Genomic DNA, 19,971 nt, shown 5'->3' on the forward strand with positions numbered 1-19,971 from the left:
TGAATCCAGTTTTCTGTGTTATGCTGTGTAGGGCTTTTGTGTTACACTAAATAGGGCTACTTTACTGTTGCAGTTAGGGTGATTATTCCAAAGCACATCCAAGATTGAGAACCATTGCATCAGGTCACAAAATTTTTTTAGGCACATAGTTATAGCCTGCTAGGGTAATGGATTGAAAAATGAGTGATTGAATATTTTTAGTATGCAGTGAATTAAGAGGGTAGAGGATAAGCATAAAGTATAGCTTCATGTGAATAAACAGTTCTCCTTAGTGCAACAGTGCTATCTCAGATTGTAAGGTTTGGGGGGTGGTACCAGAGAGGATGGGGGCCAGTAGGACTCAGTCCAGGGGCCTAGGCTTCTTCATGTTTTTAGAACTGCTTTAATGGGTTAGAAATATGACTGAAATAATGTTAAGCATCTGAGTTGGGCTTTTATAAATATAGCAAATATCTTCAGTCAGACACCAGGGACTTGGAATCCATGATAATGACCAAACTAGCTATTGTTTACATTCAAACAGTACATAGAAAAAATTACTGTTCTCTAGTTCAGAGGTTTTTAAACCTAGCTATACATCAGAATCATCTGGAGAACTTAAAAAACCACCAGTATAACTTAAACTTAAGAATGGATTTTTCTGGCTTTACCACAGACCTTCTGAATCAGAATCTCTGGGATCAAGACTTGAGAATCTGGTTTAAAACTTCCCAGGTCCAACCCCTAAAAAATTAAAGCATTCTCAGAATGGGAAGGGGCAGATCTCAGCACCTATAATTTTCAGAGCTCCTCTCAATAATTCTGATGTAAGAATTAATGAAGAAATCCTCTGTGCCCTTTACAATTTCCTTCAATGGTAACATTTGGTGAACCATAGTAAAATACACAACCACCCTATTGATATTGATACACTCAGATATAGAACATTTCTGACACCACACAAATTCCTCAGATTGCTCTTTTATACCTGTACCCACTTCCTTCTCGCCTCTTATGAACCCTTGGCAACCATTCATCTGTTTGCTATTTCTGTAATTCTGTCATTTAAAGGATGTGTAGAACTTTTTAAAAAGTAGTGTTCGGGGTAGTCCATGCATATGATACAGATTATGATATAATTAGTTAAGAGTTTGATATAATATGATATAATTAGTTAATAGTTTAACTATGACAATTTTTGAAAGAAGAAAATATTACAGATGTGAATGAGTGCCAGGCACTAGATGGAAAGTAGAGAACACAGCCTCAGAGCTTAAAATCCAGAGGGAACCAGATATTAAATAAAGATAAGATTATAATTAGAATAGGCATTTTGAAGAAAAATACAGAGTAATTAGAATAACATGGACATAATTTGTATACAGAAAAGTCAGAGAAGTAATTTGGATTGAAGTTTCACTGAACCCTGATAGCTCTCTAAAGTATCTTTAAGTAGACTCTTCCATCGTATACTAATTATGACAAATCACTCCATTTACTAGTTTACGCTGGCCTATCTCTGCTTCTAATTAATTTAGTTATTTGATATTTGATCTTTTTTAGGGCTAGGGGGAAGGATTTGTCTTTGTCTTCCTTTCTTTCCCCTAGTGGACACATATCAAATGCTATTCAGCATTTTAAAGCCCATGGTTGTTTATTAAATAACCCTTTCCATTTGTGATTTGGAACATTCTCTGTTGATAGGATTCTTCACTAAAGGGCACATGTGATAGTCTTATCTTTATAAAAATGTATGTTAAGAATGTTTTTATCAGTTTATACACAGCCCTTTAGATTTATAGGATAAGTTACAAATCTGTTTACCATGAAGTATGCAACATCTGTCAAAAAAGATTACTGTGGTGGGATTTAATTTAGTATAGCCGAATAGTTTATCAGATATGGTGTGTCTGAAATTTAAAAGCTGTTCTAGAATAATCCTTGGACCAGTTTTCAGTTGTAGATAAAAACAAAGTATGGAAGTAATATTTTGAATGTGTATGATAAACATGTTGGAGCATACATTAATATAATTTCCCTATGGGGGTTAGTTTTGGCTTTTCACAAAAGTATGTATTTGCCAACTGCTCTTGCATTTAAGTTATGAAGTCATTCCACTTTGCTTATTTTATTCAATAACATTTTAGATCTTTATTTTTTTCTTAAAGGCCTTATTACCATATAGCAATTTATACTTAATTATACTTTGATATTAGAGATAAAAGATATGTTTCCAGATGGAGATTATTTTTAACAGCCATTATCATTGTATTTCTGTGTTAATTATCAAGTAATATAGTGTCATTTTTGACTAATGAGATGTTGGTAAATTCAGTGAGAATTTTCATTTGTCATACAGAGCATTTCATGTCTCAGTTTTCTCCTGTTTTCTTTCTCCTATTTCCTCCTAATCTTACAGTTAAATACAGTTTACACTTAACACTTACTTTTTAATTAATTGTCATAGGATATCCTTATAAAAGACTGGAGCTCTTTGGATATATAAAATAGTTAGCCACAGTCTTCAGTGGAAAACAGGCCAGAGATTTCCATGACTTAATGGCTTAAGTCAGTATTTTTTTAAATAAGTTGCACTTATCAACTAAAATTTGGAAAGCCAAGTTATTAAACAGGTAATTGATAAGCTTCTGAAATTCTGGACCCTAAATCTTTATTTGTTAAGATACATCAGGGTAAGGGCTATGGAAGGGTTCAGAAAAAGGAGACTGTCGAAAAGATAAGTCATTGGAAACCTGATAGACAATCAGCCTAGAGTTGATGAAAGCCTAATTGGTTCTCTAGATTTAGGTTTATATACCTTATGTTCTTAGGTGGGACAGCTGGTCTTAATGCCTTTCCAGAAAGAAGAAAAGTATCTGATTTTGTGCTAAGAGTTATGAATATGTTTTACTAATGACATTGAATAGAGGATAAAATAATTATTTTTTTTATGCCTTAAAGTAGCACTTAGGATTCTTTTTTTTTTCCCCTTTGCCCCAAAGGAATGAAGGCTTCCCAGGTGGCAAAGTGTTAAAGAATCCGCTTGCCAATGCAGGAGACACAGGGTCAGGAAGATCCCCTGAAGTAGGAAATAGCAACACACTCCCAATATTCTTGCTTGAAAAATTCCTTGGACAGAGGAGCCTACTGGGCTAGTCCATGGGGTCACAATGTCTGAGCATGCACACACATGCCAAAGGAATGATTTACATATTTATTTAGTCAGTTATTACTAAGCTTTTCCTTTATGGTACTGACTGTATTTTATTTAAAAGTTCTTTCTCATAGTAGGTTTATATGCTATTTACCTAATTTCTTCTAAGGACCTCTGTGACTTTATTTCTTCTGTTTGAATCCATCGAGGATTTATTTGGAAATAGAAAGTAGCTCCTCTCCCTGTCCCCAAAATAGCCAACATGATTTATTGAAAAACTGTTTTCTCCCACTTATTTGAAATGTCATCCATATTGTATTTGAAATTATTACTTGTTTATGGGACTTTTTCTCAACTCTTTAATCTTTTATAAATTGTGTGTTAGTGTCTGAACTTAACATCAAGTAAGTGCTGAGTTAATTTAGCACCTTGTTTGAAATAAGGTAGATTTGTAGTATGTTTAGTATTCAATATTTGTTTTCTCTGGAATTGATAATGGCCACTTTCCCGCCATTTGCTTTGTTGTTTTCCTTAATGACTTTTTCATTAATTCCACTTCAGACTTTTTGCCGGTTTATAAATCTCTTTTCAAAATTGATTTTTCTATCAGTTTTATCTTCCTCAAAAAATCTGGACTTGGACATAATATTATGCCTTCCTTTATTATCTTACTTGGTAAAGCATATTCTTCAGTGGCTTTATAAGGTAGGGTACTTTGAAGGTAAATTTTTTTCACATACGAAATTCTGTATTTTACTTTCATACTTGAGTAATGGTATTGCTAGGCATGGTACTCTCATTTGAAAACTACTCCACAATTTTGTTGTAGAAGTCAGAAGACTTTTTTTTTTTTTTTGAATTCCTCATCTTTTATACCAGAGAAGGCAATGGCAACCTACTCCAGTACTCTTTGCTGGAAAATCCCATGGATGGAGGAGCCTGGTGGGCTGCCGTCTATGGGGTTGCACGGAGTCGGACATGACTAAAGGGACTTAGCAGCAGCAACGTCTTTTATACAGGTGTTTTGTTTTCCTCTCTAGCAGTGGGAAGGAGGGAGGTTTTTTTGGTGCCCGTTGTCTGAAATTTTACAGTGATATGCCTTTGTATAGGTCTGTTTTAATTTTTCGTATTTATTGTTGCTGTCAGTCACTTAAGTTGTGTCCGACTCTTTGCAACCCTGTGGACTGCAGCATGCCAGACTTGCTCTCTTCCACTATCTCCTGGAGTTTGCTCAAGTTCATGTCCATTGAGTCAGTGATGCTTTCTAACCATCTTATCCTCTGCCACCCTCTTCACCTTTTTGCCTTCAATCTTTCCCAACATCAGGGTCTTTTCTAATGAGTTGGATCTTGGCATCAGGTGGACAAAGTGTTGGAGCTTCAGCATCAGTCCTTCCAGTGAATATTCAGGTTGACTTCCTTTAGGATTGACTGGTTTTATTTCCTTTTAAGGAGATCAGTTCTTCATATTGAACTCTTTAAATTTAGAAGTTCATGGCCTCCAGGTCTGGGAATTTTTCTTGAATTACAATTATTTCTTTAACAGTTTCTTCTTTATGTTCACTGTTTATTCTTTCTGGAACTTCTGTTATTCAGGTATTAGACCTCCTGGATCAGACTTCCAATTTTCATTTCATTTCTCTATTTTCCATCATAGTATCTTTGTTTTCTACACTCTGGGAGATTTTCTCCCAGAGAAGTCTTCTGTGGATTAAAAATAGTCTCTGATGTTATTTTTCAGTTTCCGAAAGAAAGACCTCTGTCACTCTTCTTTTTCTGAATATTTTTTATAGCATTCTGTTCTTATTTTATGAATGCAGTTCCACAGTTTTTAATTTTACTAAGGATATTAATGATACTTTTTGTTCTGCTACTGCTGCCAAGTCACTTCAGTCATGTCTGACTCTGTGCAACCCCATAGACGGCAGCCCACCAGGCTCCCCCCGTCCCTGGGATTCTCCAGGCAAGAACACTGGAGTGAGTTGCCAAATTGAGATGTAATTAACATATAGCAGAACATTAGTTTTAAGTGTACAACATAATGATTTGATATTTGTGTATATTGTGAAATGATCACCTTAATAGGTGTACTTGATGTTCATTGCCACACATAGTTGCAGTTTATTCTCTTGTGATGAGATTTACTCTTAATTGTAGTCCCCATGCTATACATTATATTCCATGGCTTATTTATTCTATAACTGGAAGTTTGTACCTTTTGACCCTTCATCCAGTCCCACCCATCCCATCTCTTCTTTGTATCCGTGAGCATTTTTTGTTTTGTTTTAGAGTCCACATGTAAGTGAGATCATGTGGTATTTTTTTTTTTTGGTCTGGCTTAATTCACTTGGCAGACTGCCCTCAACATGCAGGTAGTACAGTTTCATTTTTTTAATGGTTAAATAACTCTGTGTGTGTGTAATCACATTTTCTTTATTCATTCATCCACTGATGGCTGTTTAGGTTGCTTGGTATTATAAGTAATGCTGCAGTAAACATGGGTTTACCTATATCTTTTCAAGTTAGAATTTTCATTTCCTTCAGATAAATTTAAGTGGAATAGCTGGGTCATACTGGGTTCTATTTTTAGCTGGGTTCTATTTTAATTGTTTGAAGAATCCATTTAGTGTCTTCCACAGTGATTGTACCAATTTACTTAACTACCAGCAATGCGTCAAGAGTTTCCCTTTCTCCACATCCTTGCTAATACTTATTTCTTACCTTTTTAATGATAACCATTCTAACAGGTATGAGATGATATCATTGTTTTGATTTGTGTATGTTTCTCTGATGATTAGTGATGTCGAGCATGTTTTCATGTACCTCTTAGCCCTATGTATGTCTTCCTTGGAAAAACATTTATTCAGGTCCTCTGCCCATTTTTAAATCAAATTGTTTGGTGGTGGTTTTTTTTTTTTTTTTTTTTTTGGATACTGAGTTGATATGTGTTCTTTCTGTATTTTGGAAATTAACCCCTTATATATGTGGTTTGCAATACTTTCTCCCGCTTGGTAGGCTACTTTTCATCTTGTTGATAGTTTCCTTTACTGTGCAGGGGCTTTTTAGTTTGATGTTTATTTTTGCTTTTGTTACCTTTGTGTTTGAATTTATTTTGGTATCAGATGTAAAAAATCCTCACAATGACGTATGTCAAGAACTTACTGCTTGTGTGTGTGTGTATTTTTTAAAGGAGTTTTATATTTCCAGGTTTTAAAGTTCAAGTCTTTAATTCATTTTGAGTTAATTTTTGTATATGGGGTGAGGACTGGTCCAGTTTCATTTGTTTGCATGTAATTGTCCAGTTTTCCCAGCACCATTTGTTGGAAAGTGACTGTTCTTTTTCCATTGTATATTCTTGCCTCCTTTGTCATAAATTAATTTACCATATATGCTTCAGTTTGAGCTCTCTATTCTGTTCCATTAATCTGTGTGTCTATTTTTATGCCAGTAGCATACGTTTTGATTACTATAGCTTTGTGATGTAGTTTGAAATCAAGGAATGTGAAGCCTCCAGCTTTGTTCTTTTTTCTCAAGATTTGGGAAAGGATGTTTGGGGTTTTGGGCTTCCCTGGTGGCTTAGATGGTAAAGAATCTGCCTGCAGTGTGGGAGACCTGGGTTCGATCCCTTTGTTGGGAAGGTCTTCTGGAGGAGGGCATAGCAACCCACTCCAGTATTCTTGCCTGGAAAATTCCATGGACAGAGGAGCCTGGTGGGCTGCAGTCCATGTGTTTGCAAAGAGTCAGACATGACTGAATGACTAAGCATGCACTTGGGGTTTTATGTGTTACTTACTTAACATATTCAAGGACTTCCCTGGCAGTCCAGTGGTTAAAACTTCACCTTTCAGTGCAGGGAGTACAAGTTTGATCCCTAGTTGGGGAGCTAAAATCCCACATCCCTTGGGGCCAAAAAACCAAAACATAAAAAAGGAAGCAATATTGTAACAAATTCAAAACTTTAAAAAATGATCCACATTTAAAAAAAAAAAAGTTCAGTATCACTTGAGCAGGAGAGCTTTTCAACTAAAAGGTGTGAATAAGGGATTTACACAAATATTTAATGTATCTTTATTTTATTGAAGTTTTATAATGTGTTAATTTCTGCTGTACAGCAAAGTGATTAATTTATATATGGGCTTCCCTGATAGCTCAGTTGGTAAAGAATCCATCTCCAATGCGGGAGACCTGGGTTCAATTCCTGGGTGGGTAAGATCCCCTGGAGAAGGGAATGGCAACCCACTCCAGTATTATTTTATTGAAGTATAGTTGATTTATAATGTGTTAATTTCTGTACAGCAAAGTGATTCATTTATATATATATATAATTATAACAAATTCAACAAATATATATATATATTCCTTTTCATATTCCTTTCCTTTATGGGTTATTATGGGATATTGAATATAGTTCCCTGTGCTGTTTTTTTCATAGGACCTTGTTGGTTATCCAGTCTCTAGTTAATAGTTAGCATCTGCTAATACCATATTCCCAATCCATCCCTCCCCCAGCCCTCCTCCTTTTTGGCAGCCACAAGTCTGTTCTCTGTGACTTTGAGTCTGTTTCATAGAGAAGTTCGTTTGTGTCATACTTTAGATTCCATGTGTAAGTTAAATCATACGGTATTTATGTTTCTCTCTCTGACTTAATTCACTTAGTATATCTCTAGGTCCATACATGTTGCAGCAGATGGCATTATTTCACAATCTTCTTTATGCCTGAGCAGTATTCTCTTGTGTATATATACCACATCTTTATCTATTCATCTGTCATTGGACATTTAGGTTGTTTCCATGTCTTGGCTGTTGTGAATAGTGCTGCTGTGAACATAGGGGTGCGTGCGTCTCTTTGAATTATGGTTTTGTCTGGCTGTATCTCCAGGAGTGGGATTGCTGGGTCATATGGCAACTCTAGTTTTTTGAGCAACTTCTATACTGTTTTCTACAGTGGTCCCACCAATTTACATTCCCATCAACAGTGTAGGAGGGTTCCTTTTCTCCACACCATCTCCATTATTTGTTTGTAGACTTTTAATGGTGGCCATTCTGAGTGGTGGTCATTGTAATTTTGACTTGCATTTCTCTAATAATTAGCAATTATTTGCTATCTGTATGTGTTTGGAGAAATGTCTGTTTAGGTTTTCTGCCCATTTTTTGGATTAGGTTTTTTGTTGTTCTTATTTAGTTATATGAGCTGTTTGTATATTTTGGAAATTAAGTCTTTGTCAGTCACATCATATGCAAGTATTTTTCACAGTCAATAGATTGGCTTTTTGTTTAGTTTTTTTTACTATGCAAAAGCTTGTGTTTGATTACATTCCATTTGTTTACTTTAATATTTATTGCCTTGGGAGACTGACCTAAGAAAACAGTATGGTTTACGTTAGGAAATGTTTCACCTGTGTTCCCTTCTCAGCGTTTTAAATCGTGTCATGTCTTAAATATAAGGTTTTAAACCTAAAATGTCTTCTTTAAGCTGCCTGCAGACAAGGTTGAGATTTTAATGTTATCTGAATAATCTGGAAGTTATTTTTGAGTTTGAAACTTAGATTGAATTAGGATTTTTTTCCCCAGAAATTCTGCCTTTTGATATATTTTGTCTTTTAATTGATAAACTGAATTCTTTTAAATAACACAAAATAAGCATGGGGTAGGATAGCTAAAGGCAAGTTTTTGTTTCTTCAAGCTTTAATAAGATACTTTTTTTTATTTTTAAATCTTTTACTTTTTTTTTTTCCATAAAATCAGCAAAATGTAAGAGAATTGTGAACTTAGAGAACTTCCCTCTGTTATTTAATTTCTTTTACTGTGTATATTTTACTGTTACTTAAAATGGATTATTGCCACATTCTCTTATTCTTAAAGTGTTTGGTAGCCTAGATAATCTGAGAAGGTATCAATAATTTACTAATACTTCTCAGACCTTATTTCAGATTTTTCTTTGACTTGATTTAATAAGTAGAGGTTCAGCAAGCACATTGCAAAACAGTAAATCCTCAAAATGGTGTTATGAGTCAGAGCAGGCACACGTTTGTGGGTCTTGATACATGTTGTCAGATTGCTCCAGCCATGATGGAGTAAGACTTAGAATATGTATGTAAAGAAAGAAAGAAGAATAGAAAATTCTAAGTAGAGTTATACAGAATAAAATTGTCTTTCTTTTGTTTTATAACTTGACATTAAACATTTCCATACATAAATTATCCCCAAACCTCCAAACTAGAACTAGTTAAACCCTTTTACACTCACATAGCTTCTTCCTCTTTTTCCTTCTTACACTTAAAATAGTTTATATATTTGGAGGATTAGGTGCTTGTCCCCTACTCCTCAACTCTAGCTTTAAACTTTTATAAAAGTGGAAGACAGACTATGTTGTCACAAGCATCTAACACAATTCATATTTTGTTGAATAAGTGACAGGAAAGGAAAAGAATTGGTTTGGTTTGGATGGGCTGTGGTATTCATGAAGAAGAAGGCTGAAAAGTTCAATTGTAGCTAAATTGTAGAGAACAATGAAACTTGGAAGTTTGAATGTTATTGTTTTGGTAGAAGGGCTCATATTTTTGAAAGGAATTTAGGAATAAGCTGGTAGTTGGGCTTTAGGACTAAGCTGGCAACTATAAGATGAGACTCAAGAGGCAGATTAGTTAGAATATTATGAAACAGTCACAAAGCCAGCACTGGGGTAGTAACTAGGGTAGGAATCAGACGGTAAGTAAGTTTTTATTAATTGCCTCCTCTCTACTGGGCATTGTGCTAATTGCTGGATATATAGACATGAACGGGGAAGCTGTGGTGCATGCTCTTGGGTTACATGGACAGTCTATCATTAAACAAGATACTCAGTTTACAGCTCTATGAAAGTGAAAGTGTTAGCTGCTCAGTTGTGTACAACTCTTTGCGACCCCATGGACTGTAGCCTGCCAGGCTCCTCTGACCATGGGATTCTCCAGGCAAGAATACTGAAGTATGTAGCCATTCCCTTCTCCGAGGGATCTTCCCCATCCAGGGATCAAACCCAGGTCTCCTACATTGCACATGGGTTCTTCACCATATGAGTTACCAGAGACTATGAATGCTCTGCAAAAAACAGAGAATGGTGAAAACATCAAACAGATACATAATGGTTGGGAGAAGTGTCTTGGAAGGCCAATGAGGGTCCTGTTTTCTCTGATACCTATATAACACATCGCTAAGTGAAGAAAAAGGGGTATTAGCCTTTGAAACAAAAGGCACAACATTTGCAAAGACCCTGAAGTGGTTTAAAACATGTCTTAGTTAATGAACAGTGAGGTTTAGTCTGGTTGGTGGAGAGAAGAGTTTCAAGATGAAAGTAGTTTGTTAGGGAACTTCGATTAGAGTCAGTGGTTAAAGAGATAATTGGTAGGACTTCTCAATGGCTCAGATGGTAAAGAATCTGCCTGCAATGCAGGAGACCTGGGTTTGGTCCCTGGATCAGGAAGATCTCCTTGAGAAGGGAATGGCTACCCATTCCTTGCGGGCTATAGTCCATGGAGTCGAAAAGAATCAGACATAACTGAGTGACTTAAGCACAGCAGACATTATGCAACTATAAGGCCTTGGTTACTCTGCTTGAGTTCTTAGTCACTTTATAATATCCAGTAAAGTAACCCTGAATGTTTCATTATAATTTTAATTATGTAAACATCCTCCATAAAGAGCTTTTATTTATAGTTTTAAAAATCTTTTAAAAACTGACTATATCCAGTTAGTAGCTACTAGGAATAACATATCTGTTTTTTAAAAACAGTATATGGAGATATTGAAGATTGGAGTTTTAATATATTTAGTACAGATTGTTTCATTTGTGCTTTTCAGAGTAAAATGGTCTTGGCTTCACTTTAAAGAGTTGTATTTTGGGGGAATGGAGGAGACATACAAAAGAGAAGTTGTTACAGGAGTTGATAAAATAATGTTTTGGAAAATATGTTCTTTACCTTTAGAGTAGCAGCTTCAGCTAAAAGTATTAGGCAATTGCTTACTTTAGCAGTGCAGAAGAAAATGAAATATACACATTTCTAAAATAAGTCAAGTACCAGTTGGAAAATAAGTCAAGTACCAGTAGGAAAAACACGGAGTTTATTGAGAAGCCATAGGAAACACCAGCTGCAGGAATTTTTCCTAGTCAAAAAAATGCCTTGTTGTTTCAGTAAAATGACATACTTCCCTATTTTTAGTAACATAAATAGGGTTTGCTTAGAGAACAATGATAAAGACAATAAAATGAAACCTGATCGTGAAATTGAAGTAGTAGTCATGGACTAATTGTTCTTTGTTTGCTGAGAATGTGTACTTAAGGCAGAATTGATCATAAAAAGAGAACAGAATTTGACATGTAAATCCAAGGAGTTTTATGGTCGAGTTGGCTCATACTCATCGTCATGATGTTTTTTAATTTCAAGCTTATTTTAGGGATAAATTTTAAATGATTGCCTTCATTGATTTAGCAGTAACTTTAATGATAGCCTAACTTTTTACATTTGAAACGAAATTCTTCTCTTTGTCAGTAAACATGAAATAGAGATAGCTCAGATTATATTATTCCCATTAAGGTATTTTTGTTAACTTGATTGATTACTTTTGGATTAAGACTTCTGCAATTACATAGCTATATGATTTCCAGTGTATTAAAAATTTATACTTTAAAATTGGGAGTGCTATTAGATTAGGAATTTTGATATTCTAGTTTTTTTCATCAAAGTAGTGATAATATTAGAAGACCTGGCAAGTGTATAATATCTTCATTGAACACAAGTGAAAGAGGAGAGTTAATATTTGAGTATAAACACCTATATTTGGGGCTTCCCTGGTGGCTCAGAGGTTAAGGTGTGTGGAATGCCGGAGACCCGGGTCGGGTTCGATCCCTGGGTCGGGAAGATCCCCTGGAGAAGGAAATGGCAACCCACTCCAGTACTCTTGCCTGGAGAATCCCATGGAGGGAGGAGCCTGGTAGGTTACAGTCCACGGGGTCGCAAAGAGTCAGGCACGACTGAGCAACTTCAGTTCACTTCACCTGTATACGCATATATGTATACCATCCTTTTAAATATTATACATTCATACATAGATACTCTTTCATCGTTTGACTGACTGACTTACCTGCTACGAAGGCTTGTGTTTGTGTTAATCCTGAAAAATTAAGGCCTGCAGTGGCCTCTTTTTCAAGAGGCCTCTGATCATTAATTAGAAAATGCAAATTGGATGATGACATCAAAGACTTTAAATCAGGGTCTTGGTGTCTGTCATCTTTCTCCTTCCCTCTCTCCTCTGTTTGTGTTTTCTCTGTATGTATGTATGTCTCTTTTTCCTTAAACTCAGTGGCCATTTAGGTATCTATAGTGTACAGTTCAAGGGAATGTCCTTAGTGCAGAAGAAAATGAAATTCAGCAGCCCTGAATTTTAGTTATGTGCTGCATTTTATTATTTTTAATTACTAATGCTCCTTGTAATGGGTTTAATGTCTATAATCATTACACATCGTACAACATTTTTCTCCCTTAGATCATTAGTAGTGGAGTACTACTAAGTAAGATACTTTTATGGAAGCTAGAAGGATTTGTATAAATACAGAATATGGGGCCCTCCCCTTCAAGAACCTTAAATCTGTTAGGTGAAATGAGCTAGATTGTGAACAGCTCAAGAAAATAGCACAAACATGAACAATGCAATTTTAAGAGTCACAATATTTAAGAGAAGATGACCCATAAGTACTTAAAAGTTTCCATATAGAGTATAGGTCAGAGACTGTGTATATAAAGCTAAGTTTTTAACTCAGTTAATGTCATTTTCTTTCTTTTTTCTTTTTCATTAGCATGTTGGCAGATAAACTGAACATGACTCCAGAAGAAGCTGAAAGGTGGATTGTAAATTTGATTAGAAATGCAAGGCTGGATGCCAAGATTGATTCTAAATTAGTGAGTGTTGTCTGTGCTATGTACTAGATGTCAGTTGCTGATTATTTTATACTTTTGGGGGAGTTTTTGTTAGGACATTCATTCTAGAATTTTTGTTTTAATATATAATAGTTTTTTTGAAGGCAGTAGCATTCTCTTGTTTTTTTTTTTTTTGTTGTTGGATGAATATTGTCATCTGTACTGTGCATAAAAATATTTGCAACATACATGTAGGTTGTGATGTTATACTTATGACTTAAGGAACTCGGTTGTTAACGTTATAGGACCAATTTTTCTGTCTCATTTTAGGGTCATGTGGTTATGGGTAACAATGCAGTCTCACCCTATCAGCAAGTGATTGAAAAGACCAAAAGCCTTTCATTTAGAAGCCAGATGTTGGCCATGAATATTGAGAAGAAACTTAATCAGAATAGTAGGTCAGAGGTAAGAACCACACATCTTCTGTTGTCTCAAATTTGGCAGTAAATAATATAATTGTTACATGGGCATCATTTGAGAACAAATTAATTTTGGTTGTGTCTGATTTTGTATTTGGGGGTAATTTTATTTAAGAATCACTTACACTGAAAAGATTTTTCTTATATGTTTTATGCGTTAGTTAGGAAACAAATTAAATTATGTGTTCCTAGTTTTATTACAATTGGGTGTTTTTTTCTCTTAGCCTTCCTGTGTGCCTTCATTATGTCATTTCCTTAGTGTTTTCAACACATCATTTTGATACTGGCAGTGATAAGTTACATGTGTTATCTCTCTTTCAGGTGCTTGAAATTTGTGTTCCTTTAAAGAACTACTTCTGCAAAATTGTTGATCTTATTATGTTAGTGTTGATTTTACAAAATTTTATTTTATCTGATATTCATATTTAAGTGTCAGAAAAATAGATTTCCACTTTGGGTAGAAATCCTGCCTGTTAGATATTAAAGGAATTTGTATAGCCTTGAAATTTTGGGATTCCAAACTACCCCTAGTACTTTTCAGGCATTATGATTACTTATAGCTGGAGGGTAGAAAGTTTTTAGAAAATAGTCGAGCTACATTCAAGGATCTCATCTGATTGAAGTTTTAGTTAACAGATTTGTGTCCTTAGCATAGTCCTTCAGTTTTAAACATTATTGTCCTTGCCTATTCCATCCAAGTGTAGAATTAACTGAGCCTGAAAAATAACTATCGTGTAGTTGTTATTTCTGTATGCTTAAGGGTTAAGTTCTATTGTTTTGGGTATAATATTGTCATTGTTATACTTTATAATTGGTCAAAAACTGTATCAGATGATATTTTGTTGTGTTGTTCTGAAACACCTCACATTTGGTAATTGCAGAAGTTGTTGTAGAGAATAGATTGGCAGAAGTGTGGCTAAAAAAATGCTAGTGTCACTTTTTTTTGAAGTTGGCTTTTCAGAAATTATTTCTTTTCACCCTGTTGATTTCTCTTTGTGTATTTTAGGCTCCTAACTGGGCAGCTCAGGACTCTGGCTTCTACTGAAGAACTGTACAGAAAAATTGAAAAACCTTTAAAAGAAAGGCGAAATAATAAAGCCATTATATGAAGGTGAAACCTTTTAGAAACAACGTATTTAGTATAAATTTTGGAGAATTTGAATAAAATTGACAGTTTCATTTTATTTCTTTGTGTATGTGTGTGATTTTTTTTTTAACTTTTCGTTTTGGAATAATTATATCAATAGTTTTCCAGTAAGTTGCAAAAATAGCAGAGAGAGGCCTTATGCAACCTAAATATAGTTTTTCCCAATTTTTTCCTTGTGTTACTATAATCCCAATATCAAAACTGGGGTATTGACATTGGCACAGTGGTATGAATAACTCTGCCATTTTATCACTTTGGGTGTTACCATCTCTGCAGTCAAGAATTAGAGCTTTCATTATCATCAGGAAGGTCTCCTCGTGCTACCCCTTTGGAGTCATGCCTACTGCAACAGCTCTAACACCGGACAGCCACTAATCTGTTCTATCTGTAATTTTGTTATATGAAAGTGTTAGTCACTCAGTCGTGTCTGACTCTTTGTGACCCCATGGACTGTAGCCTCCCAGGCTCCTCTGTCCATGGAATTCTCCAGGAAAGATTTTCCTGACCTAGGGTTGGAACCCAGGTCTCCCACATTAAAGGCAGATTCTTTACAATCTGAGCCACAGTGGAGATATAATCTTGTCATTATGAGAACGTTACAGCAACAGTATATGACTTTTTTTGAGGTTAGCTTTTTCTACTCATAATCCCCTTGAGATCTGTTCAAGTTATGTATGTCTGTGGTTTGTTTCTTTTTATTTCTAAGTTGTATTCCATGATATTAATGTACCACATTGTTTGACCTGTACCTCTTTTAGAATAGTTTGATTGTCTCCAGTTGGGGCTATTAACAAATAAGGCTACCACTTCTTAATGCCTTAGTTAAAGTGGCTCCCTAGTCACTCACTAGGCTTCTACAGAGACTTAAATAGGAGTGTAAGCTGAATTTTATAAATACCTTATTGAATATGATGTGTGTATGTGCACATACACATACACAGAGTTAAACACACAGAATATTAAACAGAGTTAAATATTCAAGAAGTATATACAGTCCCCTTAGTCTCCTTTACCTAGAAGTGGTTTGATTTTCCACTTTTTTGAACTAAAACCCAGTCACATGACAGAAATACCTGTTAACTGCTCTCAACAAATGGTACAAAGATAAAAGATACATGCATATTTTTCTTTTATTTGACACCTGATCAGGCCGCCATTAACATACAGTTAAGTTTGGAGAATACAGGTCAAATCTGGTGCTCGTGTTGTGTTCCGGTCTCTGGTTTGTGGTATTGGTTCTTCTAAACTATAATGCAAAAGTGCTGAAACTAAAGGGGAGGATTCCCAAAGAGGGTAAGCCAAATGCTAATTTTTGACTCATCTATAACCAGTGTTGTGAGAATGCCAAGTTTAGAGGACCGCTTATAGAAAATGATCGAGGTTCATAGAGAAAGTACCAAAAGGTGGCATATCAGTAACCAGATAGAAGTACACCCTCATTACCTCACGTGGGAGCTAATTCCTTGGATCAGAAGTACTGATCTATAATAAATGGAGCAATAGTTATATAAAATTGCATGTGTTAGTCAGGCTACATTGAAATGGGAAGGCTGTTAAGATGCCTTTGTTTCCATCTGCACCAGTGACCTGAGGGCAAAATGTTCTGAAAACATCATTAACACTCACTTTTTAAGTCAATTGTTCAACCAAGGTGTTAATAGCAAAGATTTCTAGGTGATTATATCACTAGCAATTAAAAGCAAGTCTGACAGTTACTTCATTTGTCATAGTGGACCCATAAAAACTGTAGGGAGGAAGAGAATTTGTCAGGCATTTTTAACACTTATTTATCTAAATAACCCAAAGGGAAAAAAAAAGGATTCAAACATTTGACTGCCTCACTCATGCCTGGAAGCACTGCAAATTTGATGTTAATATTTATATATTGTTGATGAGGAAACATACACAGATGATTTACTCAGGGTCATACCTAGTAAATGTTAAAGCATGGAATTGAAAACAGGCTTTTTCAGTTACATCACACACTATCTCTCCTTACGTCATTATTGCTTTATAAATCCTTCCAGACTAAGTTTACATAGGGTTAGAGGATATATGTTAAGTACGTTGTAAACGAGGATCTTGATTCACAAAACCATCTCATTATCTTGAAATGAGAGCAGAGGGTGTATTTTTTAACCAATATAATCATTTGATACTATTTGATTCCCAAAAGGACCTATTGGAACATAATAAAACTTTAATGACTATCTGTTTTTTTTATATTTAAATGTTCTTTCAAGATTATCCACTATATAAAGTTCAATTCAATTCAATTTAGTCGCTCAGTCTTGTCCGAGGCTTTGCAACCCTATGAACTCCAGCATGCCAGGCCTCCCTGTCCATCACCAACTCCTGGAGTCCACCCAAACCCATGTCCATCGAGTCAGTGATGCCATCCAACCATATCATCCTCTGTTGTCCCCTTCTCCTCCTGCCCTCAATCTTTCCCAGCATCAGGGTCTTTTTAAATGAGTCAGCTCTTCACATCAGGTGGCCAGAGTATTGGAGTTTCAGCTTCAACATCAGTCCTTCCAATGAATACCCAGGACTGATCTCCTTTAGGATGGACTGGTTGGATCTCCTTGCAGTCCAAGGGACTCTCAAGAGTCTTCTCCAACACCACAGTGCAAAAGCATCAATTCTTTGGCGCTCAACTTTCTTTACAGTCCAAATCTCACATCCATACATGACCACTGGAAGAATGATAGCCTTGACTAGAAGGACCATTGTGGACAAACTAATGTCTCTGCTTTTGAATATGCTGTCTAGGATGGTCATAACTTTCCTTCCAAGGAGTAAGTGTCTTTTAATTTCATGGCTGCAATCACCATCTGCAGTGATTTTGGAGCCCAGAAAAATAGAGTCAGCCACTGTTTCCCCATTGTTTGCCATGAAGTGATGGGACTGGATGCCATGATCTTAGTTTTCTGAATTTTGAGCTTTAAGCCAACTTTTTCACTCTCCTCTCTCACTTTCATCAAGAGGCTTTTGAGTTCCTCTTCACTTTCTGCCATAAGGGTGGTGTCATCTGCATATCTGAGGTTATTGATATTTCTCCCAGCAATCTTGATTCCAGCTTGTGTTTCTTCCAGACCAGCGTTTCTCATGATGTACTCTGCATAGAAGTTAAATAAGCAGGGTGACAATATACAGCCTTGACGTACTCCTTTTCCTATTTGGAACCAGTCTGTTGGACCATGTCCAGTTCTAACTGTTGCTTCCTGACCTGCATATAGCGTTCTCAAGAGGCAGGTCAGGTGGTCTGGTATTGTGATCCACACAGTCAAAAAGGCTTTGGCATAGTCAATAAAGCAGAAATAGATGTGTTTTCTGGAATTCTTGCTTTTTTGATGATCCAGCAGATGTTGGCAATTTGATCTCTGGTTCCTCTGCCTTTTCTAAAACCAGCTTGAACCTCTGGACGTTCACAGTTCCTGTATTGCTGAGGCCTGGCTTGGAGAATTTTAAGCATCACTTTACTAGCGCGCGAGATGAGTGCAATTGTGCAGTAGTTTGAGCATTCTTTGGCATTGCCTTTCTTTGAGATTGGATTGAAAACTGACCTTTTCCAGTCCTGTGGCCACTGCTGAGTTTTCCAAATTTGCTGGCATATTGAGTGCAGCACTTTCACAGCATCACCTTTTAGGATTTGAAATAGCTCCACTGGAATTCCATCACCTCCAATAGCTTTGTTCATAGTGATGCTTCCTAAGGCCTACTTGACTTCACATTCCAGCAAGTCTGGCTTTAGGTGAGTGATCACACCATTGTGATTATCTGGGTCATGAAGATCTTTTTTGTATAGTTCTGTGTATTCTTACCACCTCTTAATATCTTCTGCTTCTGTTAGGTCCATACCATTTCTGTCCTTTATTGTGCCCATCTTTGCATGAAATGTTTCCTTGGTATCTCTAGTCTTTCCCATTCTGTTGTTTTCCTCATTTCTTTGCATTGATCACTGAGGAAGGCTTTCTTATCTCTCCTTGCTATTCTTTGGAAGTCTGCATTCAAATGGGTATATCTTTCCTTTTCTCCTTTGCTTTTCGCTTCCCTTCTTTTCATGGCTATTTGTAGGGCCTCCCCAGACAGCCATTTTGCTTTTTTGCATTTCTTTTTCTTGGGGATGGTCTTGATTCCTGTCTCCTGTACAATGTCATGAACCTCCGTCCATAGTTCATCAGGCACTCTTCAGATCTAGTCCCTTAAATCTATTTCTCACGTCCACTGTATAGTCATACAGGATTTGATTTAGGTCACACCTGAATGGTCTAGTGGTTTTCCCTATTTTATTCAATTTTAAGTCTCAATTTGGCAATAAGGAGTTCGTGATCTGAGCCACAGTCAGCTCCCAGTCTTGTTTTTGCTGACTCTATAGAGCTTTTCCATCTTTGTCTGCAAAGAATATAATCAATCTGATTTCAGTGTCGACCATCTGGTAATGTCCACGTGTAGAGTCTTCTCTTGTGTTGTTGGAAGAGGGTGTTTGCTATGACCAGTGTGTTCTCTTGGCAGAACTCTATTAGCCTTTGCCCTGCTTCATTCTGTACTCCAATGCCAAATTTGCCTGTTACTCCAGGTGTTTCTTGACTTCCTACTTTTGCATTCCAGTCCCCTATAAGGAAAAGGACATCTTTTTTAGGTGTTAGTTCTAAAAGGTCTTGTAGGTCTTCATAGAACTGTTCAACTTGAGCTTCTTCAGCATTAGTGGTCAGGGCATAGACTTGGATTACCGTGATTTTCAATGGTTTGCCTTGGAAATGAACAGAGATCATTCTGTCATTTCTGAGATCGCATCCAAATACTTCATTTCAAACTCTTGTTGACTATGATGGCTCCTCCATTTCTTCTAAGGGATTCCTGCCCACAGTAGTAGATATAATGGTATCTACTCTTGTCATCTCCTGTTTGACCACTTCCAATTTGCCTTTGCCTAAAGTTAATATTCATATTTTACTACTTTACTTTTCAAATACTACTGCCCTTTGAATTTGAAACATGATGTCACCAAGGATTACCAGTATCAATCAGAAAAAAAATTTATATAACTAATGGTCATATTTGCACATTACCAAAATGTATTCATTGATGAAATGTATGTTTGAAGCATGTATAAAAACAAATTACTTGGTTCTGGATTTAACATTAGGTTTTGATAACAGGTAAACTGTCCTAGTAAGATGCTGACCACAAATGATGTACTAATTAATATTTTTGTGCTCTTTATTTTTTTGCATTCTATAATTGGCACTTCTTTGTGTCAGCAGCTTTTACAGGCACTGGAACACATCAAAGAAACTTAAATAGTTGCTTGTGTGTCTTT

The 19,971-nt window shown here is 36.0% G+C and overlaps 1 protein-coding gene across 1 annotated transcript in view; it reads left to right on the top strand.

The window, feature by feature from the left end:
• The window catches only part of EIF3E (eukaryotic translation initiation factor 3 subunit E), a 47,939-nt gene extending 33,254 nt beyond the window's left edge, over positions 1 to 14,685 (top strand). The window contains exons 11-13 of the mRNA XM_027561314.1: positions 12,962 to 13,064; positions 13,353 to 13,487; positions 14,508 to 14,685. Coding sequence (XP_027417115.1) covers positions 12,962 to 13,064; positions 13,353 to 13,487; positions 14,508 to 14,546 — 277 coding nt within the window. The 3' untranslated portion in view covers positions 14,547 to 14,685. The remainder of the gene's footprint in view (positions 1 to 12,961; positions 13,065 to 13,352; positions 13,488 to 14,507) is intronic.
• Positions 14,686 to 19,971: the final 5,286 nt, after the last annotated feature.

The sequence above is a fragment of the Bos indicus x Bos taurus genome, chromosome 14 (genome assembly GCF_003369695.1).
Source record: "Bos indicus x Bos taurus breed Angus x Brahman F1 hybrid chromosome 14, Bos_hybrid_MaternalHap_v2.0, whole genome shotgun sequence".
Lineage (NCBI taxonomy): Eukaryota > Metazoa > Chordata > Mammalia > Artiodactyla > Bovidae > Bos > Bos indicus x Bos taurus.